We start from the raw sequence: 28000 nt of genomic DNA, 5'->3' as shown, positions 1-28000 counted from the left end.
TGTAATTAGTGATATGAATATTATAGGAGTTTATAAAATGTGGGAGTATTTATCTAAAAGAGTCACCTTTTTCACATGGTTTTAAAATAATAAGGTCAAGTGTTGAGTGTATTAGGAGCACTGAAATGAATATCAAGGAAACCTTGCTCTTTGTGGAGAGTTCAGACTTGAATTTGTGATGTTAGATGAGGCTCATAACCTTTGGTGCCTAGTTTTTTAATTGGTAAAATGTGCTGATTTTTTCCCTGTAGTATTTTGATTCTGGAGGATGTTGTGTGAATTTTTTCCCTAAGTATAAGTGAGAAAAGATTTAAAAAAGACTTTTTAAGTGGGAGAAAAGCACAAAAATATTAGTCATCAGTATGTTTAGAATATGTTGTTTAGAAAGTCTGGTGGTATTTCTTTAAATGATATTTGATTTAAAAAAATTGTGCTAAGGATTAATAACTAGTTGACTTGCTCTTTACAGAAGACATTCTACTAATATTTTAGTACTGGATGGTGAGAAAGCAATGTTTCCCTGTCATTTAGTTTTAAGGTGAAACGTGAAAAAACCCTACTGTTATTGGTATTTCTTTCCATGTGAGTTGTTTATCTCTTGCACTCATTTAATTATAGTCTTGTTAGTCTTACAACTTTAAATGTTTGATATATATTATTTGTCATACTCACTAACCCACTGCTGTCGAGTCGATTCCGACTCATATTTACCCTATAGGAGAGAACAGAACTGCCCAGTAGGGTTTCCAGGGAGCGCCTGGCGGATTCGGACTGCCAACCTTTTGGTTAGCAGCCGTAGTACTTAACCACTATGCCACCAGGATTTCCATTATTTGTCATAAACCAAAACCAAACCAAACCTAGTGCTGTTGAGTCAATTCCGACTTACAGCGACCCTATAGGACAGAGTAGAACTGCCCCATAGAGTTTTCGAGGAGCGCCTGGCGGATTTGAACTGCCGACCCTTTGGTTAGCAGCCGTAGCACTTAATCACTAAGCCACCAGGGTTTCCATTTTTTGTCATAGTTGATAAAAATCCCTACCCTGGTTTATTCTTTAAATTTTCTGGTACAGAAATTTTCTATTTTTATGTAATTTAGTTGGTTGAGTTTTTCCAATGTCTTCTATTACTTTAAATCTTAAATCTCCAATTTGAGAACTTTCTGTGTCTGCCTAGTACTTCCAATTTAATTTTTAATATTTAACTTAAAAAATCCATTTGAAGCTTATTTGGGTAATTGGGAGTGTTTTCTACTTTTTTCCACCCAATGCCATTTATTCAATTCTTCTACTTTTGTTTTATGATGCTTGACCTATCACGTACAATAGGCACTTATATTTAACATTCCTGGTGTGACATTGGCAGTTGATATTATTTTTCATGTTATGTAGCAACATGTAATTTTGCTAAGGTGAGGCCAGTGTGCTGGACTGAGCAACTTAGCTAATGCGTCAGTCTAGCTAAAAGTCTAGCTAGCATATCCAACTCATTATATGAATCTTGTTTTCTTGTTCCTTGATCTCACAAAGTGATTACAAAGTATGTTTCTTTGTGATGTAAGGCTCCTATTGGAAAACTAGTAATGGAAGTTGAGCAAGAAAGATACCTAGACAGTTTTTTTTTTTTTAATCTAGGAAAAAAAAAAGCTTTATTATCGATTTTAGTGCTGTATTTATGTAATGATTGAGGGTTTCAAAGGATTGCCTACTTTTTCAGTTTGCTTCTTTTTATAGGGAACAATGTTACTGCAGTGTTAATTTGCTAGTTTCCAAATTAGTAAGATTTTCAACAGTGATATTCAAACAAAAACAAAATGAAAAGGGCAAGACTGATAATTACCTGTGTTTTATTTTTCAGTAAAGACTTTAAGACAAATATTTACTGTCCAACAGCACATAATTTCATGTAAGGAAAAACACTGTAAACCAACCTTTATATTGAATACTTGTGGTGTTATAGAAAATCCACCAAGTTGTCCTTATTTTGCTGTGTACTAGTGTAAATATCTTCATGGTAATTGTAAAAATGGAAATATTTAAATATTTTTTTGGTGTGTGGCTCATGAGTGTGAAGGATTTACTCTATTAAATTCTCATGAAATTCATTGTATTTCTGGGCTCTAGTTTGCGCCACTCATTTCTGGCCTGGCATGTCATTTTAATTACTGCTTTTGTTTTGTTTTGATACTTTGTTTTAGCATAATGGTACTGCCAGTCCGTCTTGGTAGAATATCTTTTGATTCTCTCATTGATTTTTTTTTTTGCAAATGAGCTTTCAAATTATCTTTATTGAGTTTCAAAATAGGTAAGTCAATCCTGAGGGGATTTTGTTTGAGAATGTAATAAATCTGTAAATTAACTTGGAAAGTTGATTTTTTTGCAGTATGTGTTTTATCCACCTTGGAATTTGGAATGGCTCCCACTAATCTATTTTAAAAATAAAAGCTGGTACCAAAGGTTTGAATGCCAAATAGTAAACAGTATTCTAACGTAATGCACATTTTCCTGTAGTGTTTAAACTTAAGTTTGTATATCATTACGTATTATGAAATTTCAGTTTTTCAAGGTGAAAAAGCCTCCAGCAGTTTGAGGCTCATGAATCACCATCATACGTTTCAAGACATTCTCTTGAAGCTAGGAAGTGTCTGTTCCTTGCGGGTTGATGTGTGATACAGATGGCCTTTTTTGAAGTGGTATTCAGAACCCATGGGTGCAGCTAAAAGACAGCATATGTGTAATGCTGAGTGTTGCCTGGGTGATCCTTGACCAAAACATGAATGAAGGATCTTTAATTTTCTGATGTGGAGTTCAGTAGAACATTGATTTCCCATTCCCGAGCAATTTTTTTTTATTGTTTCAACATTAACTATTTCACAGTTGTTTGACAGTGCTGTGAGTAGACTTAAATATATTTATATGTAATCGTTTTTAGGTAACATTTCTTTTGTTGATGTAATAATTTTTCCTTCTGACAGAGATCTATTCGATCTTTTGCCAATGATGATCGCCACGTTATGGTGAAACATTCAACCATTTACCCATCTCCGGAGGAACTTGAAGCTGTTCAGAATATGGTGTCTACTGTTGAATGTGCTCTTAAACATGTCTCAGATTGGCTGGATGAAACAAATAAAGGAACAAAAACAGAGGGTGAGACAGAAGTGAAGAAAGATGAGGCTGTAGAAAACTATTCCAAGTGAGTGTGACCTGACCTTTGTGCTGCTTTACTGTCATGTACAGAAAAGCTTGAGGGTCCTGGGTTAAGCTTAGTAATGTATTCTTTGGGTTTTCTCACATATATGACTGTAATCAGGAAGTAAATATTACATGGATTCTTTCTGAGATAATTTGAAAGGAAAGCAAGAAAAGAATAATGAGTAGAGCCAGAAAAAGAAAATCGACTTGTTTAGGATCCCTTTGTGGGAGTACACAAAATCCTTTAAAATCTTAATGTTTGAAGATTATGATATATCATCTTTTTCCTATGTTGGTTTAGTCTTCTAAATTTTGAAACAAGTAGTAGTGTATTTGACCTAGGTGTTTTAAAAATTTAGTGTAGAATAAAGAGTACAGGAAAATGTATTTTAATGGTTATTTATTTATTTTTTTTTTTGAATGGAGAAAGTGTAATAAGCCTGGGCCAAGGATCAGGATGCTGGAATGTTACACCCGTTATTGCTTCCAACTGTGCTTTTGAGCAAGTCATTTAGCTTACTTGTTCTTGAGTATCTTCACAAGGAAGTGATCATTAGATGTTAACACTGAAGCTTGAAATTTTCCAGATACACCTCATGTTGTTTACCTGGCCTGTAATGTTCTTCCTTTGCATCTTTGGTGAATTCTTGTTCATTCTTTAAGGGTCACCTCGTGGTCATCTTCCATCCATATCCCAGTCACACTCTCAATGCCTGTTTTTTGGCCTCCATATCTACCCTGTCCCCTCTACCCCATGCTATACTGCTTCCACTGCAATATTACTTATTCCCTCCGCTCCATCTGTCTCCCGCAATTCCTCCCGTACTTCCAATGGGCTCCTTTACAGTGGTTTCATCATATCCTTTGCATACAGATGTATGCAGTACAGTGGTTCTTTTCTAGAGAGTGAGTTTTTTATTTTGTTATTTAATTTCTAATTTATTCCTGATGCTTAGCACAAAGTTTGGCACAAATACTGTGTGCTTAAAAATACATTTTTAAAAAATTTCCAGGTTCTGGTCAGTTAAAAACTTTCTAAGATTATTTTTTGCATGAAAATAATATAAGTATGGTAAAATTTCACTAAGTGATTTATCCTTTGTAAATAACCAAGTAATTTTCAAACTGACTTAGATAAAGTTTCTTGTGTTTGGAGAGATTGTTTTGATGGGAAGGAAATAGACATTGAAGCCAGCCAGACCTCCAAATTCTACCACTTAGAGCCTACCACTTACTGATTTTATGACCTTAGACAACTGCTAAATTACCTTCTATGTGCTTTTATAGCATATGTGTCTCTGGTTATAGGACTTGATCACACTATATTTTTCTTCCCTGAATCCCCTATAAAATCATAAGCTCTATATAAGGGCAAGTACTATGTCTAGTCTACCTTGTTGATTCCCAGAATCTAGCACAGTGCCTGGCATATGATAAATGTTTATTGTATGTTTGTGGAGTGAATAAAGTTCTAACAGGAGGAAACCAGACCCTTTAGCAATTAGAGCCCTGGTGGCACAGTGGCTAAGCACTCAGCTCTTAACTGAAAAATCGACGGTTGGACCCAGCAGTGATTCCACAGGAGAAAAGACCTGGCAATCTGCCCTCTTAAAGATTATAGCCAGAAAACCGTATGGGACAGTTCTGTTCTGTCCTGTCCTGCAGGGTCGCTATGAGTCAGAATCGACTTGACAGCACACAACTATGGTTCTAAAGGTTGAAATAGTAGTAGTGATTAGTGAGATGTAGCTAAAGGGAATGAAGCTTTCTGTGCCATGCCAAGCTTAAAGTTACTGTTTTGAACAGTGTCACTATGACTGGGATAAATGTTGAACTTAGTTCGAAAGATGACACTCATTTGACTGTACTGTATCAGTGGGTTTCAACACATTCCTTCGGCTACAATTTGTAAATGAGGATAGAGATTACAGATTTTTCCCCCCTCAGTTTCCAGTTCTAAATCAGTGTGATAAAGTAGATAAAGAATAGTGAGAAAATATCGATAAATCAGTTTACTTCAGTGAAAGATAGTGTAACCTTTTCATCTTCAGATCTATCATCAGGGGCCAGTTTTCTGCTGAAGGAGGTAATTCCTTGATTTTTTTAAAGTTTTTACAGCTAATTTATACATTGTACCTAGTTGAGTTCTTGTCAGTTTGAAGGCTCTTGGCAGTAATTCAGTTCTTCTTAAATATATATGATGGTTTACAAAATTATACTGGGGCCGTGTCAGTTAGTAATACTATCCAGTAATCTGGCTTTATGCACCTGAGTTCCTGTGCAGGTTAAATAGTCATGCACTCTATATTTAGATTGCCCTCGGGTGTATGCTCATGCTTTTCTAATAAATCTTTCTGCTAATGTTGTTTCTTCTCAAGGCTGGCAGACTTTTGGAAGGCATTCCCTTAGACTTTTGCTTAACTGGATGAGGTCGCTGTGCTTTAAAGGTTTTTAAAGGATAATATGCTTTACGCTTTTGCTTGGATTTTTAAATATAGCTGTATGTGTGGATGTCTTGATTGTCTATGCAAAATCTTTCCATTTTGTGGACTAGTCCCAGGTTGAGCACTTGTCTATGACTCTTCCCATATGGTAAATAAACCTCAGGAGTGCAGATTGATTATGTTCATTATTTTGTATAAAACAAGCAGCACGTCTTCCAAAAACAGAACTGTATTCAAGTAGTGTATTGAGTTCCTGATTCATTACTAAGCATTACAAAGGATACAAAAATAAATGAAGGATAGCTTATATTATTTGAGCACCTTCTATTCCCAGGCACTGTTAGGCAGCTTTTGCCTGTGTTTTCATATTTTACCTATTATCCTACTTTATAGAAAACAAATTGGCTCTAAAGTCAAATAAATTACACAAGTTCCCACAATTTGTATTATTAGGAATATTAGGATTCTGTTCTTGTTTTGGAAACCCTGGTGGTGTAGTGGCTAAGTGCTACGGCTGCTAACCGAAGGATCGGCAGTTTGAATCCTCCAGGTGCTCCTTGGAAACTCTATGGGGCAGTTCTACTTTGTCCTATAGGGTCGCTGTCAGTCGGAATCTACTCAATGGCAGTGGGTTTGGTTTTTATTTTAGGAGTCCTTGGGTGGCGCAAATGGTTAAGCACTTCGCCACTAACCGAAAGAAAGGTTGGTGGTTTGAAACCACCTAGTGGCGCCTCAGAAGAATGGCCTGGCGATCTATTTCCGAAAGATCACAGCTATTGAAAACTCTGTGGTGCACAGTTCTGCTCTGAAACATGAGGTAGCCATGAATTGGAATTGACTTGGTGGCAGCTGGTTGATTATTGGTTAATACTTAATTTTAAGTAATTTCCTATATTCGGGTCACTTGTTTTATAATACCTTTTGTTTTCAAAATGACAGACATATGGTGGTAGCTAATAATAGCTAAAAACTATTGAGTCCCAGGTACTATACTAGATTATTTCTCACATTGTATTAAAACAAACATGCTAGTTTCTATTACTCTGATGTCCCTCCCTTCAATTTTACTTACAACATTTCTACAGTTCCAAATTTAGTTATGAACAAAGGGTGACTCTGAATTGTTAACAAACATTAACATGTTTAAGGTCCCTGAACCTTAAATGTGTTGTGGAGCAAGGTTTCATATTCAGGTATGTTTGACTCTAGATGCAGTTTTTTTTTCTTTTAGCATTTATGCTTCAATTTCCCATGAATAAAATGTGAAAATAAAGAGCAGGAAGAGTTTATAGAATGGTTCTGGGGATCAGAAAAAGCTTTATGAAAAAGGTTGCATTTGAAATAGGCTCAGCGGATGGGGTGGGGGAGGGTTTTGATTGACAGTGAGAGGAGAAGGAAAAATAAATCTCAACAAAGATCTACGTGTGAGAAAATACAGGGACTGTTTTAAAGAAATGATAGCTAATATTTATTGAGCTATTAATATATGCCAGACTCTGGGCTCAGTACTTACATGAAATGATAATTAGCACTGTTCTGAGAAGGGCATTATTTCTGTTCTTGTTGTTATTAGCTGCTGTTGATTTGGTTCTGACTCATAGTGACCCTGTGTACAACAAAATAAAATACTGTCTGGTCCTGTGCCATCCTCACAGTCGTTGCTATGTTTGCGCCCATTGTTGCAGCCACTGTGTCAGTCCATCTCATTGAAGGCCTGCCTCTTTTTTGCTGACCCTCTGCTTTACCAAGCATGATAACCTTCTTCAGGGACTTGTGCCTCCTGAGAACATATCCAAAAGTATGTGAGATGAAGTTTCACCATCCTTGCTTCTAAGGAACATTCTGGCTGTACTTCTTCCAAGACAGATTTGTTAACTCTTTTGGAAATCCATGGTGTATTCAGTATTCTTTGCTAACCCATAATTCAGAGGCATCAGTTCTTTTTTGGTCTTTCTTATCCTTTGCCCAGCTTTCACATGCGCGTGAGTTGATTGAAAATATCATGGCTTGAGTCAGGCATACCTTAGTCCTCAAAGTGACATCTTTGCTTTTCGACACTTTAAAGAGGTCCTTTGCAGCATATTTGCCCAATACCCAACCCAGTGCCGTCGAGTCGATACCGACTCATAGCGACCCTATAGGGTCCCAGTACGTTACATTATTTGAATCTTGACTGCTGCTTCTATGGGCATTGATTGTGGATCTAAGTAAAATGAAATCCTTGACAACTTCAGTCTTTTGTCCGTTTATCGTGGTGTTGCTTATTGGTCTGGTAGTGAGGATTTTTTTTTTTTTTCTATGTTGAGGTGTAATCCATACTGCAGGCTGTACAGTCCTTGATCTTCATCAGTAAGTGCTTCAAGTCCTCTTCACTTTCAGCAAGCAAGGTTGCATGATCTGCATAACGCAGGTTGTTAATGAGTCTTCCTCCAATTGTTCTTCTACATATACTCCAGCTTCTCAGATTATTTGTTCAGCATACAGATTGAATAAGTATGGTAACAGGATACAACCCTGACACACACCTGTCCTGATTTTAAACTACACAGTATTTTCTTGTTCTGTTCAGACGACTGCCTATTGGTCTATGTATAGGTTCTGCATGAGCACAAGTAAGTGTTCTCGAATTCCCATTTGTCATGGATTGAATATGTACCCCTAAAAACATGTGTATCAGTTTGGCTGGGCCGTGGTTCTAGGTATTGTGTGATTTTTCCTGTGGGTTGTAAATCCTGCCTCTATAATGTTAATAAGGGAGAATGGGTGGCAGTTATGTTAGTGAGGCAGGACTCAATCTACAAGATTGGATTGTGTTTTGAGGCAATTTCTTGAGATATAAAAGAAAAAAGTGAGCAGAGAGACAGAGGGACCTCATACCAGCAAGAAAGCAATGCTGGGAGCAGAGCACATCCTTTGGACCCATGGGGTCCTTGCGCAAAGAAGCTCCTAGTCTGGGGGAACATTGATGAGAAGGCTGACAGAGAAAGAAAGCCTTTCCCTGGAGCTGACACCCCGAATTTGGACTTTTAGCCTACTTTACTCTGAGAAAATAAACTTCTCTTTGTTAAATCCATGCACCGTGGTATTCTTGTTATAGCAGCACTAGATGCCATTCTTCACAGTGCTATCCATAATTTGTTACTATCCACATAGTCGAATGCCTTTGCGTAGTCAGTAAACATCTTAGTCAGGTAAACTTCTTTCTGGTATTCTCTGCTTTCAGCCAAGGTGCATCTGACACCAGCAATGATAGCCCTCGTTCCACACCCTTTTTCCAAATCTGGCTTGAATTTCTGGCAGTTCCCTGTTGATGTACTGATGCAACTGTTTTTGAATTATCTTCAGCAAAATTTTTCTTGTGTAATATTAATGATATTGTTCAATAATTTCTGCTTTCTATTGCATCACCTTTCTTTGGAATGGGTACAAATATGGATTTCTTCCAGTTGGTTGACCAGGTAGCTATCTTCCAATTTCTTGGCATAGATGAGTGAGTGCTTATAGTGTTGCATCTGTTTGTTGAACCATCTCAGTAGTAGTCCATCAGTTCCTGGAATCTTGTTTTTTACCAGTGTCTTCATTGGACTTCCTCCTTCAGTACCATTGATTCTTCATCATGTGTTACCTTGTGAAAACGTTGAATGTCTACCAATACTCTTTAGTACAGTGACTGTGTATTCGTTCAATCTTCTTTTGATGCGTCCTGCATTGTGCAGTATTTTGCCCACAGAATTCTTCAGTATTGCAACTCAAGGCTTGGATTTTTTCATCAATTCCTTCAGCTTGAGTAATGCCAAGTGTGTTCTTCTCCTTTGTTTTTCTAACTTCAGGTCTTTGCACATTTCATTGCAATACTTTGCTTTGTCCTCTCAAGCTGCCCTTTGAAATCTTCTGTTCAGCTCTTTTATTTCATTTGTCCTGTTCACTTTAGTTACTCGATGTTCTAGACCTAGTTTCGGAGCCTCTTCTAGCATCCGCTTTGGTCTTTTCTTTCTTTCCTATCTGTTTAATGACCTTTTGCTTTCTTCATGTATGATGTTTTTGATGCCATTCTGCAATTCGCCTGGTCCTTGGTCATTAGTGTTCAGTGCGTCAAATCTGTTCTTGGGGAAAAAAAAAATTTTTTTTTTTTGAAGTGGTATGTAAATTCAGGTGGGATATACTCAAGTTCGTACTTGGGCTCTCGTGGACTTGTTTTAATTTTCTTCAGCTTCAACTTGAACTTGCATGTGAGCAATTGATGGTCTTTTCCACAGTCGGCCCCTGGCCTTGTTCTGAGTGATACTGAACTTCTCCATCGTCTCTTTTCACGGATATAGCCAGCTTTATTCCTTTGTATTCCATCCGGCAAGATCTATGTGTATAGTTGCTGTTTATGTTGTTGAAAAAAGGTATTTCCAATTAATAAGTCATTGGTCTTACAAAATTCTGTTACGTGATCCCCTGCGCTGTTTCAGTCACCAAGGCCGTATTTTCCAGCTTTTTGATCCATCTTCTTTGTTCCCAAGTTTCACATCCCAATCGCTAGTAATTATCAATGCATCTTGATCGCATGTTTGATCAGCTTCAGATTGCAGAAGTTGGTAAAAAAAAAAAACTTCAATTTCTTCATCTTTTCACTAGTGGTTGGCATATAAATTTGAATAATAATTGTATTAGCTGATCTTCCTTATAGGTGTACGTATGTATTATCCTATCACTGACAGCATTGAATTTCAGGATAGCTCTTCACATGTTTGCTTTGTAGATGTAGGTGATGTCGTTCCTCTTCAATTTGTCATTCCTGGCACAGTAGATCATTTAATTGTCTGATTCAAAATGGCCAATACCAGTTCATTTCAACTCACCAATGCCTAGGATATTGATCCTCAAGCATTCCATTTCATTTTTGACAACTTCCAATTTTCCTTGATTCATACGTTGTACATTCCACGTTCTGATTTTTAATGAATGCTTGCAGCTGTTTCTTCTCATTTTGGCCCTATTCTATAAATGAGGAAATAATCTCAAAGAAGTCATGTAATTTGTAATTTGTCCAGAGTCACACAGTAGGTGACAGAGCTAGGATTTGAACCAGGACAATCTGTTCTAAATTGTCTCCCAGTATACTGTGTGTCTTAAGGAGCCCTGGTGGTGCAGTGGTTAAGTGTTCAGTTGCTAACTGAAAGGTCAGCAGTTTGAACCCACCCAGCTGCTCCTCGGGAGAAAAGACCTGGTGATCTGCTCTTGTAAAGATTATAGCCGAGGAGACCTATGGGGGCAGTTCTACTCTGTCATATATAGGGTCAGTACGATTTGCAATTAACTTGATGGCACACAGCAACATACTTTGTGTCTTAAGTGTCCAGTAGGAGACCAAAGGAAATGATAGACTAAGGAATGACATCTGAGCAGTACCTTTGGAAGATTATTCTCGTTGCCGTATACTGTGGTACAGTAGATTGGAGACGGCAGAGGTTAGCCAGTAAGGTCATGGAAGAGATGGTTATTGAGGTTGTCTAGGTGAGAGATAATAAGAGCCTGAAAATAAACTAGTTTAAAGGCAGTGATTGAGAGGTGGTTATGGAGGAGGAATTTATGAACCATTACTGGATTTGGAAGGAGCACTGGTGGCCCAACAGTTACGTGCTTGACTGCTAACTGAAAGGTTGGCAGTTTGAACCTGCCTTAAAGCTCTGCGGGAGAAAGACCTGGTTATCTGCTCTTGAAAGTGTTACAGCCTAGAAAACCCTATGGAGCAGCTCTTCTCTGTCACATGGGGTCACTATGAGTCAAAATCGACTCGATGGCACCTAACAACAACAACAAAGCGGATTTCAAGAAATGAGAGGATGGGTGAGCAAGGGTACAGAAGAAAGAATCAAAGATGACTGACTGTGTTCTTAATATTAAATAATTCCCTACACTTGGGCCATTTGCTTTAAAATGCTTTTTATTTCATTTCTGTACATATACCACTTTACAGGTTTTCATTGATTTCGTGTTTATTCAGTCCCTAAGGTTTAACAGGCACCGAACCAGTGGCTAGATTATTTATAACTTCTTACCTCCACTGCCACGATTTGTTTCTCTCCCTTCTCGCTTCTTCATTATCCAGTTCGTTCTCATCTCTGCTGACTTTTGCCCAATTCTTCTGATTAAGTCCAGCCAGAACGGCTTTTTTTCTTTTTAGCAAAATCAAGACTGTTGAAGTCACACTTTCAGTTTGCTTTGCTTGGCCTGCCTAATTTTGACTTGTCCCTCTTCTGAACTTCCTAAAGCAGCTCTATAATGTAAAAAACCTCAGCAGTGTAGTCAGACAACTAGGGATTGAATCCAGGCTTTGCCATTTTATTCTTTTTGTGAACTGGAACATTAGTTAGCTTTTCTGAGGTTCACATTCCTTGTCTTTCAAATGTGGTATTTGAAGTATGTGGCATGCAGTTTGTTCTCAGATGTTACTTTCTCTCCCCCTTTTAAGCAGGTTTTTGGGTACTTAATCTGTTAGCAATTTGTATTGTTACTTCAGAGTAGTGTGAGCTTCTGGAGCGGAGACTGTTTGGATATTCTTTAGTATGTATGCTTCCTGACTCAAACTCTCTCTTACCTGTTGAATGAGTGCTAAATTTAATGTTTCTACTTGTGATTAAAGGAAATGAACCAATAAGAAACTTCAGAATTAAAATTAAGGGTAGATTGTTAACAGTGTGTTTGTTATGCACCATTCATGACTTGATGGTCTTTGAGTGTTTGTTCTTTTAGCCTACTACTGGATTTGGAATGCGTATTTTTTTTTTATACTGGCAGATTATTTTTAGTCTGTTGGTTCCTTCCTCCGTTCTTATTTTTACCACATTATTCTGCTTTCCACATGAGCTTTTGTGAATTCCTAGATGATCCAAGCCATTTTATAGTTGTGGATACTGAGCCAGCAAGCGCCATCAGGAGTAGAATCCAGGTCTTTTAGATTTCCACTCTGATGCTCTTTCTCAGTACACCATGGCATTCATGTTTTTCACAAATTCTTTTTAATTACTATTAAATAATAAGACGGGGAAGCTTAGGAGAAACAATTTGAAAAACGTTTACGGTAACACAGTACTTTTGGGTTTTCTTGAGCAATATAGATGTAGTAAAGAATTGAAACATCTGTAGTCTGAAATGTGCTCCCTGTTCATTTCCTTGGGGAAGTTAGATACTTTATGAGCCTTAAATCTGAGACTTTAGTTTGTGAATTTTTGAATGTCTGGAGTTACATACCCCTTTATCACTTTACATGGATATCTAGGAAGTCACCTTCATGTATTTTAGGTTTTTTTAAAATATCTAAGTAGTGACAATTGAGTTATAGTTTGGGAAATAGGTTGTAAAGTAATCATTCAGGCTTTTATTTTTAGGGATCAAGGTGGTCGGATACTGTGTGGTGTGATGAGGATTGGCCTGGTTGCAAAAGGCCTGCTGATTAAAGATGATATGGATCTGGAGCTCGTTTTAATGTGCAAAGACAAACCCACAGAGACCCTGTTAAATACAGTCAGAGATAACCTTCCTATTCAGATTCAGGTGAGTACAGTTTAACTGCACCTTCAGGAGAATTTGTAAAAAGATGAAATAAGGAGTGACCGTGATGAATTCAACAGCAAGAGATTGGTAATAGTAAAGAGTAGGTACAGACAAAAGAAATGCCACTACTTTGGGTCAGTGGCTAATCAGCGACATTTAAAGCATATTTCTGGTGATAATACTCAGGATCTACTTACTGAGTTAAGATGGCTATTAAGATACTGTCTTAAACTTTTCAGATGCATCTGAGAGTCTTCATTTTTTTTTTTTTTGAGTCTAGGCCTCTCAGCATCATAAACTCTTGGATGGGTTGGCATAATATATAAAGGAATTTAAAGATTGAAAAGAGCCTAGACAATTGGAGACTTTCATAGATGAAAAAAAGTTTAACAGATGATAACTTTTAAAATTGAAGACTCACTTAATTTACCAGTGACCCCATCTGTTCTGTTAATTGAAAGTCACTATTAATTCCTTGTTTCCAAACCTTTTTCACACTGTGATGCATTCAGAAAGTTTAAATGGTATGTCCCGTGGACGATGCTGCTGAACACTGGTAGGCTGCTCACCGTAGAAGGCAACAAATAGGTCTGAGATTCTGGTCACTCTAACGGCTTGCCCTGCCAGCCTGGCCCAATGGCCGATTGCATTGCTGATTGGGAAGCTGTGCTCATCTTTCAGTTTCAGATCTTTGTTAACTGGTATACTGGCTTACAGCTTTCTGATAGTTGCGTATTAGTTAGTCCTTATATTCATGTCACACAAATAGGTGTTAACCCACAGGGTCCAAACTTTGAGTTGTTGAATGCTCCCTTCTCTTTTACTTGTATCTCTTTTAAAAGGACTGTTTTTTCCAAGTAATATGAAGTCTAAATGTGTTTTTATTAGCTTTGTTACTGGATCATTTTCTTTCATATACCAACTTACCGTCAAAACCATCCCCCTACTTTTTTTTTTTCTTTTCTTTTCATCTGTCATTCCTGACCCTTAGATTTGAGTTACTTGTTGAACATTCACCTATATTAATTTTTGGGGGCCATGATTTTATTTTCGCATTCTGCCTTAGATCTATGATACACTTTTCTAAGTGACCAGGCATATTTGGCTTTTCCACTTCCAATTCTGATGGAAAATATGTATTCTGGTCTCTTATAGGGTTAAATTTGTTATGTTTTGCTTTTAAACTCTTATGATCATTTGGGGAGGGAAAGTGGTAGGCAACTTGTAGTACAATAAAGCTTTAAGAAATGGAAAACACCATAACAAAGGGTTCTGGCTAACTATACTTTTTTAAATTCAAATGTTAATAAAATTCCTTTTATTTCAATTATTTTTTTGTATTGTTTAGATTTAATCTATATTTCTGCTCAAGTACAAGGAACATTGTTACCATGGAGTCTATACTAATGTACTTCTGAAAAGATCAGACATATTTGAGGCATGACAGAATAACCTAGAAGGTTTTTCCAACCATCTCACCCCCCTTCCCATTCCCTGTAGTAAGTCCTGTTTCACATGAGAATAGTCGTATTCCTCAGTTGTGTTAGGGTACAAAGGTTTGAGAATCAGTGCTATAGTAAATCAGAGTTCTCATTCTGAAAGTCTGTCACATCTCTCCAGTACTGAAGATTCAGGAGATTGGGCCAAACTTTAAAAAAAAAAATTTTTTTTTTTAGTTTGCATTAAATAGAACTTTCTTTGTGCACATCACAACTGTGTGAACTCACCTGCTAAGTGACAGTCTTTATTTCTACGCATCACAGTTTTAAAATATTCTTGACGAGCAAGCAAGTATTGGGTGGGGGGGCGTGGGGGGGATCCAGGAGAGAGTGCAGTCTGTGCAAACCATCTCAAAGTTGAAGCAACTAGGGCTTTTTAGGCTAGAGAAGACAAAAAAGAAGATGTAAATATCGTTAGGTCTTTGAAGGGCTGTCTTGGAGAAAGTAAAAGAGGCCCAAACTCCACATAAGACCAGTGGTAGAAATTATGAGACATGAATTTCAGTTTGGCACAACCAGCGAAGTTGTCCAACAATGTAACTGGCTGCTTGGTGTGATGGTTAGATCCATTACTATAGGTATTCAGGTAAAAGTACATTGCCTGTAAAATGGGGGTGATAATTATACAGTTATTTTAGATTAAATGATATACATATACATACATAATATACATACACGTACACATAAGTACACACACATATTGATAATATTTCAGGAAGTCACTTAAGTATGATTTTCCACCTTCACACCCCCGCATTGCCCTTGAGTTTCCCTTATATGGAAAACCAGTCTCTGATATCTTATTTTCTTATGAATTAAAGATCTTTTTCCTGAACACTTACTACAGGAGAACTTTCATTTGTCTGATACCTTGATTGATTAAGGCTGTACTATACTTTTTTTTTTCCTACATACTCTTTCCTAGGGTGATTTTAGAACTTCCTTAAGCAAAGGAAAAGAAGGATGACCAAAAATAGAAACCATTTATAATTAGTCTAGCCCATATCTCATACCATATGCTTATTACTTTGGTTGTATGTATTCAACTGTGGTGATGTGCACCCATAATTGAAAAATTAGTTTGACTCATTCTACAGTGGACATCCTTAATGCTCTTTGAATGGCACATAAATGTAAGCAGCTTTCCGCTGTTTCTCTGTAGCCTAGTAATTTTGGTTCTTCTATTCACTGTGTGGCTTTTCCCTTGCTTTGTTTCTTCTGTTCAAAATTAGGATAATGGATTTTCTCTTTCCTCTGTTTTTTGGCATGTTTAATGAATAGTAAAGTGTTATTTTTATGTAAGTGGCTTTGAATTCTTTTAAGGCACACTGATGGGCAGAAACCTAGTAGTAGTAGTACCTCCATTCTGCCTGGCTACTTTGTGTCAGGCAATAGAGACTAAATTTCACCACAAAGAAAGACCCTGATTATGTACTTAATGTATAATAATATGTTAAACATAATTTAATATATAACCATAATTGGTTGATTATTTTGTGGAAGGCCTGTAAATTATATGTTTATGCTAAACAGAAAAATTATGCTAAAAGAAGCAATGTACTCACGTTTCCCTGTGGATGTCAGATGTTGTGTCCCATAATGATAGGGCTCACTGGAATGATCTCTGATGGCTGTCATCAGAGTGGGGAAGTTACTTATTTATATTCATTTTTCTGGTTACTGACTGTGCAGAGATCCTTTTTCATGCACGCTTACTCGAGTCTCTTTAAAAATCTACATAATCTTATATTTGTAAGTCCTTGGCAAGTAGGAGTTTCTGTTGAAGCTTTTCAGTCAAAAAAGCTGATGTTTTAAGAGAGCATTCCCAGCTATTTATTATTCTACACTACAGTAGTACTCTAATAATTGCAAGAGCAAGAATTTACCCTTTATCACACAAATGATGCTGTTGGCAATTTTACTTTCAAATATTATAAAGAATGGGCTTAAATGTTGTTTAATAATTATATAGATAGATGGTTTACACTGTAGTTGCTTTTTGGGTGATGGAGAATGATGATTTGCTTCTAAGTTGACAGGTAAGAAATATTACCCCAAATGAAAGAACTAGTTGAGGACTTTACCTTTTCTGCATAGTAATGCTAATAGTCAATAACATTTGAGAACTAAGGGGCGAGGATTCATTTTTGGAGATTTTAATCTAATTAATTGGGTGTTTTTGAAATCTTGGTGACTTTCAGAAACTCACAGAAGAGAAATACCAAGTGGAGCAATGTGTAAATGAGGCATCTATTATAATTCGGAATACAAAAGAACCCCCGCTAACTTTGAAGGTGATACTTACTTCCCCTCTAATTAGGGACGAATTGGAGAAAAAGGATGGAGGTACATGTATATATTTTTTTGTTTTGTTTGGTCACTTAATACCTGTCTTGAATGCTGTGTTAAGTATTCTTTATAGATTTAGGAAATAACTATTTTCAATTGTTTTATGCCACCCATAATATTTTAAATGGCTGTATTTCTACATAATCAGTATATTTTGCAATCATGTATAAATTCAAAATATAAAATATGTTAATTCAGAGATCCTATGCTTATATTGGTCTTAACTCTTTTAATTTTCATACCATTTTGGTTTTCTATTTTACTTTGTCTAGTATTACATTAAGTTATTGATACCAGCCAACTTATATAGTTTGGTTTAATGGTCAGATTTCATCATTTAGTGTGGTTCAAAACAGTACTGCTTTCAAATTTACTCACTTAATTGTTTTAAAATTACTCACTTGCACATTGCACTTGACTTCTGATAAGTATGTAACCTTGTAAGATTTCTACTTTATTTAGTTTTCCATGTATAGATTTGTCTTACAGAGTAAGAGATGTAAATTGGGGGATTGATTTTTTCTTTTTTTTGAGTAATATTTTTCTAGGAGACTTGACCATGTTAACATTTTGAGCATGCTATATGTAGGAATCATGCTTTTAAGATTTCCTTCTCTTGAAGTTGAAAAGAATCACTGTGTTGCAATATCATTTTTACAAAAGGGGTATCTATTTAGTTATCATTAGCTTTGAGAAGTAATGATCAAGGTGTGCTGGGCTTCTTTTTCTTATGTCTTTATCCTGTCAAGTTAACTTGTTTCTGCCTCTCAGTCCTGTCCCTAGAAACTTACCGTGTGATATTTCTCCTGTGTCAAATCTTTGACCAACTGGCCACTCTCTGTCATGAAAATTTAGAAGCACTTTGGCCTACCTGGGTCAGTGGGGGCTCCCTACTGCTATTTTTTCATCACTAGATTTCAACAAGCCCCATTGCTCACTCTCCTACCTGAAATACCAGTGCCGTAAGAAATATCGGTCAGTTGCTTAGTTTATTTCAAGTTAGTGGTAAGAGTAGATAAATATATTTACCAGTGAAGTTAGAATTTAAGAGTTTTGGCAGACATGACTCATAGGATCACTTAAAAAGTGATAGACTCCTTTAAAAAAAGTTTTTTTTTTTTGGCTAACTAAAATCGACTATACCATACCCAACAGATACAAACCAGACATATTTATAAGTAATATTTTAAAATCAAAGTGCATCCAATCTATAGTTGGGTTTATGCCTGTACGTTTTTTTGCTGTATGTAATATCTGTAGCACCTCTAAAGAACCAATCTTAAATGGCTTAATTTCTTTAACAGCTTTACAGTTTACCATTAACTGTAGAACTATAAAATGATTTCTGCAGTGTCAAGATAAGTATTAATTCTGGTAAGCTGTGTTCTACTTGACCCTCTAGTGTAAGACCTACTGTTTCTAAATGTAGTTATAATTATAGGTATTATTAAAAAATTATTTGAGTATAGGGAGATGAGAAAAAGACTGAAATCGTTGCCAAGGACTAGGTTAATTGTACATTTGCTTGTAGCTGTAGGCATTCCTTCCAGTACTTCTTTGAAAGCATTAAGGGGACATCAGGCTTCTTTTTTCCTGTGGCTTTGTGGGCTTACATGGGATTTTGTCATAGCTTTCGGTGATACCCTTAATATTAGTCCGTTTCCTGTATAACTTTAATTTCTGTGCAGAGAAGCTGAAAACAGATTCTTTAGTGTATTGCATGCTTGCTAGAACACTCTTTATAACAGAATGGAATTTGTAATAAAGTAGGAGAGTCATAGTCTCTGTTCAAGGTATTTGGATTACTAAAGGATCCAGAAATCTTGTATGAGCTGAGTCTCACAAGCTGATGTTACTATTATCCTGTGGGAACAGGTAAGGTAAAAGAATCACCTCGGATCTGTCATCTCTCTTTTTGAATGGCAGAAAGATTTGCTTTGCAATTTATACGTTGTTCTTAACCTCGCGGCCCTGTTGATTGATATGCCTTCATAGTTTGATCATTTTGTCTAACCTGGGCTTTGTCAAAGACAATTTTTTGTTCTGTGCTAGCAGTTTTGTAGTTCTGGCCAACCTGGAAAATCCAGCATAATTGAGCATTTGAGACATGGGCTATACAATTCTTAGGACTTTTGTTTTCTCTGGATGGCTCTTCATTCCCTTAATGCACTTCTTTTTACTGCATGGGATTCATTTAGGTTGCAGGGATTCCTAGGACTGGAACATATTCCTTTTTTCAGTCTTACTCATTTTGTTTCTCAGGGTTTAAAAACTAACCCTGGGAACTTTTTTTCTTGGAGACCTTTTCCTATAGTATCTGAAGTTTCCTTCACCTCCCCCAAAATAAATTATTCACAAACCATGTACACTTCACATCTTCAGCCTCCCTCTCTTCACTTGGTACACTTTTGGGCAAAATCTACGAGGAGAAAAAGCATGCTTGAGAGCAGACAGAGCCAGAGGACTGGGGCAGGTTCGAGCATCAAACTTACCCACTCAGGGATGTCTCTGCAGAAGTGAATCTTAGTAAATTTCAACTCACCCTTCATGTTTTACATTGCCAGAGTATGTAGTGAATCTCCTGGTATTGTTTGCTGCTTCACATGTAAGGTTTCTCCAATGCTGTCAACTTTCTTTCCGTACTTTAACACTTTACTTCAAGGTCCTATAGAATAGCTCCTTCCCCATTACTACATCTTTCTTGCTAAAGAAGCCATAGGAGAAAAAGCACAGAGCCTGATGCCTGGCAGGATTATGTTTGATAAGATCTTAACTCCATTAGTAACTATTGCTGTGCAGTCTTAGGCAGGTTTCTGTTGTGTAAGATGTGAATAATACCCCAGAAAGTTGTTTTGAGGTGAAATGAGAGAATTTATATGACTTGTACAAAGCCTGGCACAAAGCAGTTGCTCAATAAATGTTACTCAACTCTCTGCAGAGACTCACAGAGCACACCCAACCTACTCAAATTGCTATGAGTTAACAGTGAGAATGATGTGTGCATGACAGCTCTGAAGAACTAAACCCGAAGACGATTAAACTCTTAAAAACCATTGAAGTGTAGTCTTGGAACTTGTGTACTGTACTTGACGCAATGCTAGTAATGAGCTGATTTATTGTGTAGCTTACAATTCACTGAAGGCAGTTATCTTTTCACCCCTTATTCCTAGCACCTAGCATACTGTCTAATACATGGTAGGCGATTTAAAAAAAGGTATGTTACATAGCAAGCATATTGTCTGCTTAAAAAAAAAAAGCAAAAAAACAGGACTAGACCATTAAGAAGCACATTAACAATGATCATCTCAGAGCTCAAGCAATGTATCTTGAAGATTTAGCTCTGTTAAAGTGTTTTATAACCTACTGTGTGGCAAGCACTTCCTCATATACATCATTTATTATAACCCTCACAACAACCCTGTGAGGTGGATAATTGCTCTGTTTTATAAATGAGGAAAGTCTCACGTTTTACCCATCTCTGCATTCCACTTTCTCATTACCATCTGGGATAACCGTATGAATGCTTTAGGTGATTTAGTTATTCTGAGCGTCACACAGAGTCTCAGCTTCTTCTGGTGCTTGAGATTTTAAACCAGAAGTATATTTACTATCGAGGGTGATAAATCAGCTGTTCATTATATTTATAACGCAGCTGAAGCCAGGTGGCTAGAGAAATTATAGAGATTCTTGTGGGTTAGTCTAAGACAGACCTCTGTCTTCAGTGCTGGGGTAGATTTTCCAGGGTTCTCGGAAAAGTTGCCTGAGTGTACCTTTTCATGTCCTGGAGTCAGTGTGAGCTTCTAATGCACCTTGGCAGAAGTTCACTAGTATGTATCTACTTGGGTCAAGGCAGTGGATTCTCACAGTGGAAAAATCGCAACTGGGGTTAAAATGGCGCTGCCTCCTTTATTTTCCTACCTTCCACAGCTACTAGATCTACACGATCCAAAGCAGCCCTTAGCCATGATCTTTCCAGTGGTTAACTGCCTAGTGAGGCATTGAAGAAAAGTCATACAGAGCGATGTTACTAACATACATGAGGAGAAGAGCCGTTTCTCTCTCGTGCCGTGTTGTTACACTGACCTGTCCACTTCGTCGTGTCCTGATGTTGTGCATGAACATATGGGTTGGAGCACAATGTCTTTCTTTCCAAAAAGCCTCGAGGAATTGAGAGAGGCTAACTAGGAAATTCTGTCAGCATGAACTCAGTAGCTCAGCTTCATCCAGATTGTGAGAAGTTCCTCATGTGATAACCCAGCTCAATTATTTTACCTTTGAAGAGCCCAGGTTCCAGACATATAACTCTTGTTTAACGTAGTCATGTTCCGGCTTTTTTGCCGTCCTATCTCCAGACTAGGTTTTGTTAACAGGGGCAGTTAGTTAGATTGTGTGAAGGGATTGAGAGAAACTGACCGACATTTCCTGCAATACGTTGTGATATTTTGACTACTTATCTAACCTCTAACCAAATAAACAAGGTTAGGTGTAATAGACTTCTTTTTCAGTGCTTACATTGCTCAGAATATTGTATGTACCTTCCTGCCCTGATGCCAGGTCACTAAGACATATGTTTTGTGTAGCTTTTTTTTTCTTTGCTTTGCATTTTTGTCTGTCTCCCTCTCCCTCCGTGCTGTTTTTTTTTTTTTTTTATCTGTTTCACTGGTCACTGTAGGAAAAGATGGAATGGATCATATATCGCTCATAATTAAGGACTTCAAGACGGCTGTTTATCGGGAATCTCTTCTTCTCCACAAAATTGAAAATCTACGTTAAAGTTCATATAGAAATGTTAAACTTGCAGTACTGGTATCAGAAGCAGCAATCTTCCCAGCAGCAGTTCTGTGATTGCCACATTAAGAAGTTATCTTTTTAATTAATGAAAATATGCAAAACTATCTATTATTAGTTACATAAAGAAATAGGCAAGCTGGACTTATAAGTAGTGCTGCAGTTCCGTACATATGAATTTATATTGTTTCAATGTAAGACACTTTGAAGACCATGAAGTTAGATGAATTATATCTCCTCTGCCGTTGGCCACCTCATGAATTTTGAAATATTTTGGATCTTTTGACTTTTTGACAACTATCAGAGCATGAAGAAACATGGCCATTTCTGATGGTGATGGAAAAGGGAATCTGGTGCAAATCTTCTGTTCACTGCCTGTCTTTTTCATCTCTCTTCAGTGGAATCTACTGCCTCCAAATGTTGACTGTCTGTAGCAAGCTGATGTCCCTATTTTTTTTTTTTTTTCCAGCAAGAGTCTGTGGTTATATTCTGATTTTGGGGAGGGAAGAATTTGTCTAAATATTTTTGCCATTAACCCCTTTAAAAATATCTGTGTCAGAATGAGAGTAAGATATTATTTATAAGCTCTGACTACAGAATGAAAGTACAAGAAAATACAAGAAGACTTGGTTTGCCTCATCTTTTCCTATCTAGACCTCCTCTCTTCTTTCTTCTGTCACCCCCCCCACCCCCTTCCTGATATCCCTGCTCGGTGAGATGATAGACTAAAACTTAGCTTGCCTCACTTAATTTAAAAATTGACGTCTTAAAAAAAAAAAAAAAGAAACAAAAACAATCAAACTCATTGTCCTTGAGGTGATTCTGACTTATAGCGACCCTATGAGACAGAGTAGAACTGCCCCATAGGGTTTCCAAGGGGCGGCTGGTAGATTCAAACGACCGACCTTTTGGTTAGCAGCCGAGCTCTTTACCACTGTGCCACCAGGGCTCCAAAAAAAAGGAAGCAAAGTTCATACCTTTTTTTGAGTATTACATTACTTAGCAGCCAATCAGCCTTTGTCATGTCTGACTTTTAAATGATTCTAATCATTCATTTCTAGTAGTTTGTTTTATCTAGTATGTGAGTTTTACAGAGGCGTCTGTATTGACCACAGTTAAAAACACTTTGCCATGAAGACATTAAAGTCAGTTCATTGTGTATTTTGTGTTACTACAAAGACAAAACTGAGTAAGTCCAAGAGCTAGATTGCCTATGACATGAATACCCATGTCATATTTGTTTTGTGTTCATAACATAATATTAGTAGTTACAGCATTAACAGTTCTTTTCGAGGCTTTCCATTTTGTGAGAAAAGGCGGGTATTGGAATGATATCTTGTGTTGTAATTTTTTCAGCAGGGGTTAATGGGAAACAACGCGAATATCTGCTGTAGAGCTCACCTGGTCAGAAAATAAGTGTGTAGCACTTCAACCTTTACAGTGTTGTAGCCAGTGAAAAGAACCACACTTTTTCCTCTAATAGATTTGTTTTCTGTTGGGCATTATGGGTTCAGTTTTAGTTAATGGCATTTTATCAGTTAGAAAATACATTGAATTTGCCATAATAGAGTCCTGTAATAACTCAGGAAACCAAAAAGTACCAGTGCTACTGTCTCCCATTTAAAAAATATTTGCATCATATCACTTGGCTCACACAAACATACTACCCAGTCTATTACTATCATGATTATGCTGGGAAGAGGTTTGGTTGGACTTTCCTTCATTTAAGAGAGTTCTTAGAAGAGAGTAACTTAATTGGATTAGATAGTTATCCCCCAAGAAACATTTGTATATTGTATGCATTTAAATAATGCCCCAACAGCTGCTGTCCAGAGGTGAGATGAGAAGGGCAAAAAGGGACAGGAGCTGGTTGAGTGAATGGGGGAAATCCAGGGTGGAAGGGAGGAGTGTGTTGTCACATTATAGAGAGAGCAACTAGGGTCACGTAACAATGTGTGTATAAATTTTTGTATGAGAAACTAAGTTGAACTATAAACTTTTACTTAAAACACAATAATAATAATAATGCCCCAGATCTTCAAAATATTAAAAAACTTATTTCCTAATATCTTAGAGAAAATCAATTTGGCTCTCTAATCTTGGATTTAGTATCATGTGACATCCCCAAATATGGATATTTGTCATTAATCACGTTTGGATTTTTTTTTTTTTCAGCTTTGAGCTATCTAATCCAACTTTAAAATGTTTAAACAAATCAAATAGTTGTAATTGGACAGTATTCTTTGCAGCCTTTTTAGGAAAGGTATATAAAACTTGAAATGTATTTTATCTTTGTAGTTTTAGTAATTTTGGCATAAAAACAATCTAATTTTGGCATAGAAAAGAAATAATGAGAGAACTTCATCTTCTCATCAGTGGGGTAAAGCTTGTATTAATGGTCGTCTTGTTAGATGAGTTTATTTAGTTGTATTGAAAAACGTGTATTCTCAATGAGAGCCCCATCTTTCTTCAGGAATTGATCAGTGATAAAAATCCCTTTGATGAAGAAAATTATTATGATTGGTCTCAGGTTTTTCCTTGTCCCACCTCACCAAAGGAAGAAGTGCTATGTACCTATTTTGTGCCCTGTGATGTTATATATACTTAATAAGATCCCAGATTGTATGTTACAGTGATCATTGATTTGCTTACTAAACAAATACTTATTAAGTCTTGTACTTAGCACAGAACTACTCTATTGGTTGTTAAAAAATCATAGTGCACGTAATTAAAAAAAAAAAGAAATTATGAAATCATCTGGGAGTCTTACTCATTCAGATGGTGCTGTTCTGTTTGTTTTTATTTTTTGGTAATTTGACAGGAACCCCTTGGTCAAATTGTATCTGTCTCTCTTTATCCTATTTTACCATTAGAAAATGTTGCGATGAAAGATCCTCCGGACTTATTGGACAGGCAGAAATGCCTGAACGCCTTGGCGTCTCTTCGACATGCCAAATGGTTTCAGGTTGGCTTTTTGTTATTATCTTATTGTAGCCTTATGCAGGTTTCATTTGGATGACCTGCCACTTATTGGTTTCTGTGTAGTATATAAAATGAGGGTATTTTCTACCTCACAGGGTTGTTGTAATAGTAAATGAGTTAATTTTGGCCAAATGCCTAGTATAGGTCTTACCATAGTTAATGATATTTTATTATTATGTAATCCTTTCTGATTTAATACTCTGAATTTCAAATGATGGCTTATAAAATACAAACACGGGTAATAGTTGCTTGGAATAGGGTTGCCGTGAGGCTACAAAAGCGATTTTGATAATATGTTTCTTTTAAATCTGCCTTTCTAAACCAAAATGTAACTATTTTTGATAAGTTGATTTTCTGGTTTGCTTGACAACTGATTGGCCAATTAGTATTTGTTTTAAAGAACTTATCCGTGATCAGTGTGCTTAAAATGAAGAATGTTTTTCAACAGGGATATTGGAATCATTTTGTTTGTTTTAGGCAAGGGCAAATGGATTAAAATCATGTGTAATTGTCCTCCGCATCCTGCGAGATTTGTGCAACAGAGTCCCCACATGGGCACCATTAAAAGGATGGGTAAGTATGTAAATATGGTTAAAAGTAAATTCTGAACCTGTAGTCAGAGGGAACCGTGTAGAAATTACGTATCACTGTAAGATGGCTGTTTTCTGAGTTAGGTAAGGTGTGCCTTATTTACTTTTGCTCTGTAAAAAAATTTAGCATCTCTTTATATGAATTCTTCTTTTGTGTGCATATGACCTGTCTCTTCTATCTAATCATATTCATGTTATAAAGCCTGAGTATTTTGTACGACAAAAAGGCTTTATACCTTTTAGAGGCGAATATCTTCCTGCGTTTTTACTCTGCATTGGTCGTTGATCACTGTTTACCTACTACCCACGGAAGCCTGCTTGACTGGTACATTGCTTTTTCCGTGCATACTTCATTTAAAATAAAATTACCTGCTGTGTCACTCTAAGTCTCCTTTACCTTCTTTCCCTTTCTCTTTGAGTGTAGACACTCAAAAATAAGTTCATGTTAGTAATTGACATCAGGTAAGCAGTATACTTAACCTGATTTTGGTTATTGTGTATAGTATATATTGCAAACCTTAATTTGGAAATTATTACGTCCGACCCAATCAAGACCACAACTAAGGATATTATAAAACAATTTAAATAAATCTGTAAAGGTTTTTATAAATTAACCTAGCAATTATTATTTTGATGTATTATGAGTTTTTAGTTTATTAAACATGGGATTTAGTTTTTTGTTTATTCTGATTGGGACAGTCTGAAATGAAGTCTTATTCTTATTTTGAGATATTTGTACTTTGAGTGCTTCCTAAGTTGAGTGGGAGATAAGTGGTCTAGGTTTGTACATTGACTAGTTATTAGCTATTACTAACTTATATGAGTTGTCAAACCCTTGTTAAATCAATTTGATGATCACAGCTTCTTTAGTGATCCTTTAGGGGTAACTGAAAAAGTTTCTGTAGCAAAAAATATCTTCTGATTATATTATCTCAAAAATGCTTAGTTAAAAACTCTGGCTGGGGTAAAAGTTAATAATCATCTGTGGGTGAAAAGTTAAGTGGGCCATAAATGTGCAATTCACTTTGACTTTTTGGCCTCACGTGTAGATAGTAATGTCAGCTCACATTTAACTGGAATCCTTTTAACACTTGGTGCATGTACTAATTTGTAATTTAATATCTTCTAGCCGCTAGAGCTTATATGTGAAAAGTCTATAGGTACTTGTAATAGACCTTTGGGCGCTGGGGAGGCCTTGAGACGAGTAATGGAGTGTTTGGCATCTGGAATACTACTTCCTGGTAAGGGTTTCAAACTCTGGAGGCAGAAGAGTCAGAAAAAAACTCATTTTATTTTTCTAAATATGTGTTAAATTTGTCCTCTATACAGGAAAATGATGCATAGGAGTGATTTCATATGGAGTTTCTAGCTATTAGAATGTTTGAGTATTAGGAAAGTGCTATAAAATCTCTTTTAATGTTATTTGTGTTTTATATGTACTAACATAAAAGGTACTAATAAGATATTGTGTCTGCTGTGAGTTTGCTTTACCCAGAACTCTGAATTTGAAAATGCAGATGTTTGGTTAAGATATATGAAGTTCATTCTGTTTGCAGCCTGGTGTTAAATTTGGAAATACTAAATTAGGTCTTATTTTTTTATATGTAATTCCTCTAAAGATTTGGAATAATTCATTGTGCTATTTCTAAATTATCAGAGTTAAGACTCAATTTTGGGCTTAGTTAGATATGCAGGTGACTTGCAGTAAAATGAGGACATTTAAGTGCTAACATTGAAAATGACATTGTCCTTTTTACTCAATTAAGTAGATTGTTGACTTAGTTCCTATTATTTTTTTTTCTGCTTTTTTTTTTCCTCTTTCTCTTTTGTGTTAATTTACTGAATTGTAAATTCAGTTCTAAATGATACCTGTGTTTTACCCTTACCAAAGGTGGTCCTGGTCTTCATGATCCTTGTGAGCGAGACCCAACAGATGCTCTGAGCTATATGACCATTCAGCAAAAAGAAGATATTACCCACAGTGCACAGGTACAAGACTGGGTATATCACTGTGATTTATCAGACAGATTTTTTTTTTTTTTTTTTTAAATCAGAACCTATCCTTTGGAGAATGTGGAATAAAATCCGGCTCTCCCAGTATGGAAGAAAGCTATTGGGTTTTGGGAGACAGAGAGATTTTTTACCTTTTTTTCTGAATTTTTCTATTTAAACATCTTTTTCTTGCCTGTTAGGCGTTTGCCATCATCGTATCAACATTTAATGAATGTTTTAGATGTTGTAAGGGTTTTATGAATGGCTGTTGAAATTTCAATAAATACAATGTTTTGTTCTTTAGCATGCACTCAGACTGTCAGCCTTTGGCCAGATTTATAAAGTACTGGAGATGGACCCTCTTCCATCTAGTAAGCCTTTTCAGAAATATTCCTGGTCAGTTACTGATAAAGAAGGTGAGTGTGAAAGGTTTTTATTCAGTCTGGGGGTTGGCAGTGGTGGATGGTCATGGGATGCATCTCTTGTTAGAGCTTAGAGAACTTAATAATTGCTAATCTAAGTCTCGTGTGAAAAAGTTTATTGCGTTTCTTTCTGACTTGCTTCTCTTCTTTCCTTATCAGTGACAACTTGCTTTCATTTATTCTTATTAGTGACAAAC

The 28000-nt window shown here is 36.5% G+C and overlaps 1 protein-coding gene across 5 annotated transcripts in view; it reads left to right on the top strand.

Moving 5' to 3' along the window:
- Positions 1 to 28000, top strand: part of STRBP (spermatid perinuclear RNA binding protein) — a 172673-nt gene that overhangs the window by 90400 nt on the left and 54273 nt on the right. For all 5 annotated transcript variants that reach the window (XM_049894925.1, XM_049894924.1, XM_049894921.1 and 2 more), the window contains 8 exons: positions 2976 to 3196; positions 13016 to 13181; positions 16882 to 17026; positions 24691 to 24782; positions 25277 to 25372; positions 26519 to 26630; positions 27281 to 27378; positions 27686 to 27797. In XM_049894925.1, coding sequence (XP_049750882.1) covers positions 2976 to 3196; positions 13016 to 13181; positions 16882 to 17026; positions 24691 to 24782; positions 25277 to 25372; positions 26519 to 26630; positions 27281 to 27378; positions 27686 to 27797 — 1042 coding nt within the window. The remainder of the gene's footprint in view (positions 1 to 2975; positions 3197 to 13015; positions 13182 to 16881; positions 17027 to 24690; positions 24783 to 25276; positions 25373 to 26518; positions 26631 to 27280; positions 27379 to 27685; positions 27798 to 28000) is intronic.

The sequence above is a fragment of the Elephas maximus genome, chromosome 9 (assembly GCF_024166365.1).
Source record: "Elephas maximus indicus isolate mEleMax1 chromosome 9, mEleMax1 primary haplotype, whole genome shotgun sequence".
Classification (NCBI taxonomy): domain Eukaryota; kingdom Metazoa; phylum Chordata; class Mammalia; order Proboscidea; family Elephantidae; genus Elephas; species Elephas maximus.
This window is presented reverse-complemented; position numbering and strand designations above follow the sequence as displayed.